Source organism: Oryctolagus cuniculus, chromosome X, assembly GCF_051225735.1.
Source record: "Oryctolagus cuniculus isolate XC-2025 breed Fujian yellow rabbit chromosome X, ASM5122573v1, whole genome shotgun sequence".
Lineage (NCBI taxonomy): Eukaryota > Metazoa > Chordata > Mammalia > Lagomorpha > Leporidae > Oryctolagus > Oryctolagus cuniculus.
In genome coordinates this window covers 73,821,467-73,829,126 of record NC_142888.1, presented here as the reverse complement: position 1 = coordinate 73,829,126, position 7,660 = coordinate 73,821,467, and the positions used below count along the sequence as shown (strand labels likewise).

Sequence of the window (7,660 nt, the reverse complement as noted above, 5' to 3'; positions counted from 1 at the left end):
GAAGTATAAAGGAAAATGTTCAATATGCTATCATCTGCCAACCAGAAAGAGAGAGAGAGAGAGAGAACACATTTGGACACGTTGAGATACATCATTAGATGCACAGAGGGAATGGCCATGGGAAGAAGTGGGAAGAGGGTGACCACGTGCAAACCGAGGAGAGAGGACTCAGAAGAAACCAACCTTGCTGGCACCTTGATCTTGGACCTCTGGCCTCCAGAACTGTAACTCCAAAGCCATAGGGAAATACATTTCTGCTCTTTAAGCCACCTGGCCTGTGGTATATTGTCGTGGTAGCCCTATCAAACTAAGGCATAGAGCTGCTGCACGGTGCATTTGTTCTGCATACATCTGCATGTCATTTCCATGGAGCTGCTGCTTCTCTGGGGCCAGTAATGCAAAAAAATCTAGCGAAGGAGAAGTGCCTTCAAGAGCTCCTAGAAGAGCAACTAAGCTACCTATCCTGAAGTCAAAAAGTGGAAGAACAGTATCAGCAGCAGAGAACTATCTGGCAGGGATCTAGTCAAATTGCATCTCATTTCACACACTTCAAGCACAGATTGAAGGAGAACAATATCAATGAAGAAAGATTGGAGAGGTGTTGTTTTTAACCATTATTGAACCACTGATCCATTTAAAAGCTGCAAAATGGTCTTGGAAAAATATACAGATTTTATTTTAGTTTCCTATGGCTGCCTGCGATGGCCTGAAAGTTTGTGTTCCCTCAAATTTGTACGCCAACATTCTAACCTCCAAGGAAAGTAGAGGGTGGAGCATTTAGCAGATGAGTAGGTCATGAGGGCTAACTTACACTTCCAACATGTGAAGCAATGTTGAGAAGGCACCATCTTTTTTTTTTTTTTAAAGACTTACTTGTTTCAAAGGCAAAGTTACAGAGAGGGGGGGAAGAGACTGAGAGAGAGGGGAAGATCTTCCATCCGCTGGTTCACACTCAAAATGGCCACAATGGCCATGGCTGGGCTAGGCTGAAGCCAGGAGTGTGGAACTCCAGTTCCAGGAACTCCATTCTGCTATCCCCCAGAGCCTTCCCAGGTGCATTGGCAAGGACCTGGATAGGAAGTAGAGAAGCCAGATTGGAACTGGCACTCATAGGGGATGCTGGCTTCATAGGTGGCAGCTTAACTGGCTATGCTACAACACCAGTCCCTAGAAGGCACCATCTTTGAACTGGGAAACAGCACCTCAGCAGACACCACATCTGCCAGCCATCTTGATCTTGGATTTCTTAGCCTCTAAAACTGTGAGAAATAAATTTGTTATTTATAAACCACCCAGTCTGTGGTATTTTGTTATAGTAATGCGCATGGATTAAGACATTGCCATGGGGGCGGGTGCTGTGGCTTAGAAGGTTAAGCCTCCACCTGCGGCACTGATTTGAGTCCCAGCTGCTCCACTTCCAAGACAGCTCCCTGCTAATGTGCCTGGGAAAGCAGCAGAGGGTGGCCCAAGTGCTTATGCCCCTGCACCCACGTGGGAGACTGGAAGAAGCTCCAGGCTCCTGGCTTCGGATTGTCTCAGCTCTGGCCATAGTGGCCATTTGGGGAGTGAACCAGCTAATGGAAGACCTCTCTCTCCCTCTCTCTCTCTGTAACTATGCCTCTCAAATAAATAAATACTTCTTTAAAATAACAAATTATCCCCAACTTATCTTCTTACAGTTCTAGAAGCCCAGAGTTTAATATCAGTTTCTCTGGGCTGAATTCTAGGTGTCAGATGGACCATACTCTATTGCAGAAGTGGGGAACTTTTGGCCCATGGGCCTTTTAAGCCCGCAAACTATTTGGTCTGGCCCTGCCAAGGCAACCTCAGGTGGGACTCAAAATTCAATAGTTTTTTTCCCCAAAGAAACCTTTTATTTAAGGAATACAAAGTTCATGAATTTCATAGGTACAATTTTAGGAATATAGTCATTCTTCCCACCATACCTGCCCTCCCACCCACACTCCCACCCCTCTTCCTCCTCTCTCTCTTATTCCCAGTCCTATTCTCTACTAAGATCTATTTTCAATTAACTTTATTCACAGAAGACCAACTCTGTAGTAAGTAGAGTTCAACAATTTAGTAAGCTGCATTTTAAGTAGACAATTTTGCATGGCCCACAAATGATGTTATAAATATTCTGATGACCCTTGGCAGAAAAAAGTTTCCTGCCCCTGCATCCCTTGCCTCTTCCAGTTTCTATGGATGCAGGCATTCTTTTGCTTATAGTCGCATCATTCCAATCTCTGTCTCTGTCTTCACATTGCCTTCTCTTCTGCATGCATCTGCTCTCCCCCTCTACCTCTTTCTTAAGGATGCTTGTGGTTGGATTTAGGGTCCACCAGGATAATCTCCCCAGGCTGAGATTCTTAGCTTCATCACATCTGCAAAGACTCTTTTATTTGATAAGGTAACATTTACAGATTCCAGGAATTACGAATTGATGCATCTGAGTGACCATCAGTTTCAGCCTCCTTTGGGGTCCCAAATATTTGCATACAACTGTGGACCTCTTGTAGGACTTTCTCTTTTGGAGCTGCATTTCAGCACAAGATATACTGTGGACAGATGCACTGGAGGACGTCCTCATAGTCCTAACACCGCAGAATCAATTGCATCATTGGTTGAAATCATAAAAAAGTACCATACATCTGCAGAGACAGGGTCCAGGAATCTGCATATCTTTTTTTTAAGATTTATTTATTTATTTGAAAGGCACAGTTACAGAGAGGTGGAGGCAGAGACAGAGAGAAAAAGAGGTCTTCCATCCACTGGTTCAGTCACTAAATGGCCGCAAAAGGCCAGAGCTGGGCCAATCCAAAGACAGGAACCAAGAGCTTCATCTGGGTCTCCCACAGGGGTGCAGGGGCCCAAGCACTTGAACCATCTTCTACTGCTTTCCCAGACCATAGCAGAGAGCTGGATTGGAAGAGGAGCAGCTGAGACTCCAACCTGCGCCCATGTGGGATGCCAGCACTGGAGGCTGAGGCTTTACCCACTACACCACAGTGCCGGCCCCAGAAATCTGCATTTCTAACAAGCTCCCCAAAATAATTCTGATGTAGCCAGCTTTGCACCTATTGAGTGAAGACTGGTTAAGAGCCTTGGTGTTCCAAGTGCCTTCTCTATTAAATGAGCATACCGCCACCTTCTACACTCCTAAAAGAGATGTCTATGCAAACCTGTTTGCACAAGGAAAGAGCTGATGCCTCCCTCCTCATCCGGCTTCCCTCTATGTACCAAGGTGAAGAACTTTTACTGTTCAGTTTATTTCGGTCCCACCTCGTGTTTAGTGTACCTGGCCTCGAGACACAGAGTTGTGCCAAGGGAGAAAATGGAGAGGGAGAAGGGAAAGGGGGGAGAAGGAGAAAGAGTCGCAAATGCTAGCTTGTGTAAAACGCAAATCGGCTCAGCTGCGCTTGACGCCTGGAGGGCTTGTTGCGCCGGTGTTCCCCCCTCACCTCCCCCCCCCCCCCCCCCCGCCAGAGGATTTGCCTGGGGCCCAGGCTGTGCCGCGAGCCCGCCTCCACGATCCGCTGATTGGCCGCGTTGGCCCACTTGTCAAGCTCTTTTGTCTCAGCGGGCAGAGGATAAAAGCAGCAGCCGCTGCCTTGGGAACCGCGCTGCCTCAATTCGGCTACCCCTTGCCGGGCTGCCCTGCGAAGCAGCTCGGGCGGGCAACTCCGGGTCGCTTAGTGGCCGAGGAGCCGCTAGTCCTTTTCCCATGCGCGGCCGCGGAGATCTGCAAGAGGGATCCATCCAGTAAAAAAGCGAAGCACCCGCTGCCCACCAGCAGAGCGCAGGTAAAGAAAAGCGGGCTCCGGGATTGCCTAGCGCGAGAGGGGAGGGAGAAGTGCCGCCTGGACTGGGCGGCTCCCATCGTGGAGAATCGGTAACTGCGAAGCTGGGGAGAGAACTCCCATGGGCCGGCTGCACCGAGGGAGGAGGTGGGGTTCACCTGGGTACTGCCCACTGGGTAGGATTTACCTCGATTGCGGGTGGGGAAGGGCGGTGGGGCATAAACAAATTGTGTGTCTTGAATTGAATCCCCTTTGCATCTTTTAATCTCTTCCCGAGAGGGAAGAGATGAGCGGGTGTGTTTAACTCGTGTTCTCTTTCTCCGTAGCAACCCAGCCAAGCTGAATCCGAGGTTGAATTCTATGCGGCAGGTTGCAGAGCTGGTAGGCCATCGGTTTCCGGGGGTGGGGTGGGGTGGGGGGAAATGTAATGAGGGTGGGGGTGGGGCGTTTGGCTTGTATTCCGCAGGTGGGAGAGGGAATTTTCCGCTAGGCAACAGAGGCGGGGGGGGGGGGGGAGTGGGTTGTGGGTGGGTGGTAGGATGACGAGTGAGGCCGCTTCTGACCCTTCTCTCCCTCCCTCTCCTCCTCCGCTGTGGCGCAGTTTTGACGCCCCGTGGCTCTGAATCTGTGACCCCCAGTGGACTGAGGTCCACCATATCCCCAGGCAAGCTTTCTCAACGGAGGCCACCGGTTGGAGAGGCTGGAACTGAAATCAAGGCACACTCTTATTTGCGATCTCCTGTAAGAAATCCTGCAAACAACTGAGGGGGCGGGGAGGGGTGAAGGGAGAGGCTCTGGGAAGGGGGTATGGTTGAGACCAGAGATCACGAAGTTAATATGGTACTATTTTATTCTCATACACCTGGGACCATCGTACCCCATTTTGAGAGCCCACTCTTGGCTCTGGAATGGGAAGCAACAGTTGCCATCCCTCTTGAAGGACTGGTGGGAAGGGATGGATGTCGTCGCGAAGAGCACCATGCCTGCACGCGGCCGGCTCCAGGAGACTAATTTCAGTTTCCTGCAGGGTAACTTCAGGGCGGTGGGAAAATGAGAAATATACTGCAGGATTTTCAGGTAGGGAGAGAATGCAACCGCAGCCTGCTCCCCTACTAACCGCCCGCCACCTTTTTCTTTTTTCACAGCTAACGCGGAGGAAAGAGGAAGGCAGAGCTCCCCGCCCCCCTCCTGCCCCCGCACACCTGTAGATTCGGTTTTTCCTGAAAGCCTGAGCATCTTGTTATATTCAGATACCCTGTCGTCGTCGTCAGTCAGTCATGGCTAGCATCCTTGCACATGTGGGTAACAGCCGGCGGCAGAATGCACCCTTGCCGCCTTGGGCCCATTCCATGCTGAGGTCCCTGGGGCGGAGTCTCGGTCCTTTAATGGCCCACATGGCAGAGAAAAACATGAAGCTGTTCTCGGGAAGGGCGGTGCCAGCCCAGGGGGAGGAAACCTTTGAAAACTGGCTGATCCAAGTCAATGGGGTCCTGCCAGACTGGAATATGTCCGAGGAGGAAAAACTCAAGCGCTTGATGAAAACCCTTAGGGGCCCTGCCCGGGAGGTCATGCATCTGCTCCAGGCGGCCAATCCTAATCTAAGCGTGGCGGATTTCTTGCGGGCCATGAAATTGGTGTTTGGCGAATCTGAAAGCAGTGTGACTGCCCATGGTAAATTTTTTAACACCCTGCAGGCGCAGGGGGAGAAAGCCTCCCTTTATGTGATCCGTTTAGAGGTGCAGCTGCAGAATGCCATCCAGGCAGGCATCCTAGCTCAGAAAGATGCAAACCAGATTCGCCTGCACCAGCTCCTTGCTGGAGCTGAGCTGAACAGGGACCTGCGATTCAGGCTTAAAGGTCTTCTCAGGATGTATGCCAATGAGCAGGAGCATCTTCCCAATTTCCTGGAGTTAATCAGGATGATAAGGGAGGAGGAGGACTGGGATGACACGTTCATTAGACGGAAGCGTCCCAAAAGATCTGAGTCCATGGTGGAGAGGGCAGCCAGCCCTGTGGCATTTCAGGACTCCTCCCCCATCGTGATCAGCAGCACCGGCTGCAACGTGATAGAGATAGATGATACGCTGGATGACTCAGATGAGGATGTGATCCTGGTGGAGTCTGAGGACCCTCCCCTCAGAGGCAGGGCCAGATCTCAGGATCAGGTGCTGGTCATTGATTCCCCCCACACTTCGGGGCTTCAGTTGCCTTCCACTAGTGTTGGTTCTGGCCATAAGAATACTGGTCCTGGAGATGTGCGTAGAACCAGGAAGCGGAAGTGCACGATCCGCTGTTCCTACTGTGGCGAGGAGGGCCACTCTAAAGAAACCTGTGACAATGAGAGCAACAAGGCCCAGGTTTTCGAGAACCTGATCATCACCCTGCAGGAGCTGACACATGCAGAAGAGGAGGGGTCAGGAGTTGCACCTGATGAACACAGTGACCCCTCTGAGTTACAGTAAGCTGCTAGCCTCCTGCCTTAAATGCACCCTTACCTATATCCACAGTCCAATGATGGGAAAACTGGAGGGAGGGAACTTCTGTTTGCATGAATTAATCCACAGAATGACTTTCTTTCGGGGTGCAGGAGAGAAAGGGTCTGAATACCAGCACAATGGAAAGGGATGGCTGACCTCTGTCCCTGCTCCTTCTCCTCACTGCTTATGGGTCTATTTTCCTGTGTGTGCACATTTCCTTGATGGCTTTATTATTATCTTTGTGGAAGTGGTATAACTCATTGTTAAATCTTCAAATACTAGAGAAAAGTACAAAAGGTACAGATTATACCCAAACTCCCTTTGCTGACTCTCCTTCCAGATATTTCCCTATACCTATATACCCAGTTAGATACATAGATAGAAGTGATCAAATATAAGTGCTGTTCTATACTCTGTATTTTTTCACCAAATGATATATGTTGTGACCTTACTTCTATGTCAATAAATATATATCAGCATCTATTTTAATGTCTCTGGTATTATTGTAGGAAGAAGTAAATGAAAAAGCAATAAAAAATATAATACAAAAACTATAAAGGGGAGATCATTCTCTGAGGTCAGTTTTTTTTTTTATTACACTCTTTGAAGATGAGGAAAATGGAAGAAAAAGTGGGCCAAAAGATTTCCCAAAGGTAAAGGGACACAGCCCCTTTAACACAACTGATCTGTCCCCCAGCTCATAGAGCTACATTATGGCACTTACTCACGGACAATGCCCCAGGGCTTTCTTCTCTGTACACCCACAGGACTCTGATGGTGGGTGGAGGAATCGGGTGCCCAGGTAATAGTCCAACCTCAGGACTTTGGGGGCTCCATTCCTGTTTACGTTGGGGAGGGGCAGTTCTTCCTGGGTGTGGGTAGGTTCCGTACGTTGCTGCTGCTGCTGCTCCTGGTCACAACAGCCTGGTCACGAATGAACAGGAGGTGGGAAGATCTCAGTCTCTGTCTTTCAAATAAAAAAGTGCGAACACATCATGTTAGCAGAGAAGAGAGCGTTCTCTGTGGAGGGAAAGAAGAGAGAGACCTTCCCAGACACTGGCCCCTAGGAACCTGCCCTGTCTCATCTCTTGGTCTCATACTGGAGGGTGAGAAAAGAGGCCATAGGTGACTGAAGACTCTATGGGACTGCAATTGATGCAGAGGGTGGAGAGTGAAACAACCTTGGAGGTCTGAGACCCTGAAGGAATTTTCCAGGCTGGACATAGAGGCTCCAGAGAGCTGTGATGACAGTGCACACAGCAGTGGGAGTTGCTGTGCCAGGGAGAGGGGGGAGGGCGCTACGGCCAGGGGGACTCCCATCTAGATTGACAGCCACAGCAAGCCTGTTAGCAATTAGAGACTGCAGGGTTTCCTAGGGAACTC

The 7,660-nt window shown here is 49.8% G+C and overlaps 1 protein-coding gene across 1 annotated transcript; it reads left to right on the top strand.

The window, feature by feature from the left end:
* The first annotated feature begins 3,573 nt into the window (after positions 1–3,573).
* On the top strand, positions 3,574–6,760 carry ZCCHC12 (zinc finger CCHC-type containing 12). The gene is made up of 4 exons (XM_002720210.6): positions 3,574–3,803; positions 4,127–4,181; positions 4,402–4,541; positions 4,946–6,760. The coding sequence occupies exon 4, from the start codon at positions 5,078–5,080 to the stop codon at positions 6,260–6,262; it is 1,185 nt and encodes a 394-aa protein (XP_002720256.1). The 5' UTR covers positions 3,574–3,803; positions 4,127–4,181; positions 4,402–4,541; positions 4,946–5,077; the 3' UTR covers positions 6,263–6,760.
* Positions 6,761–7,660: the final 900 nt, after the last annotated feature.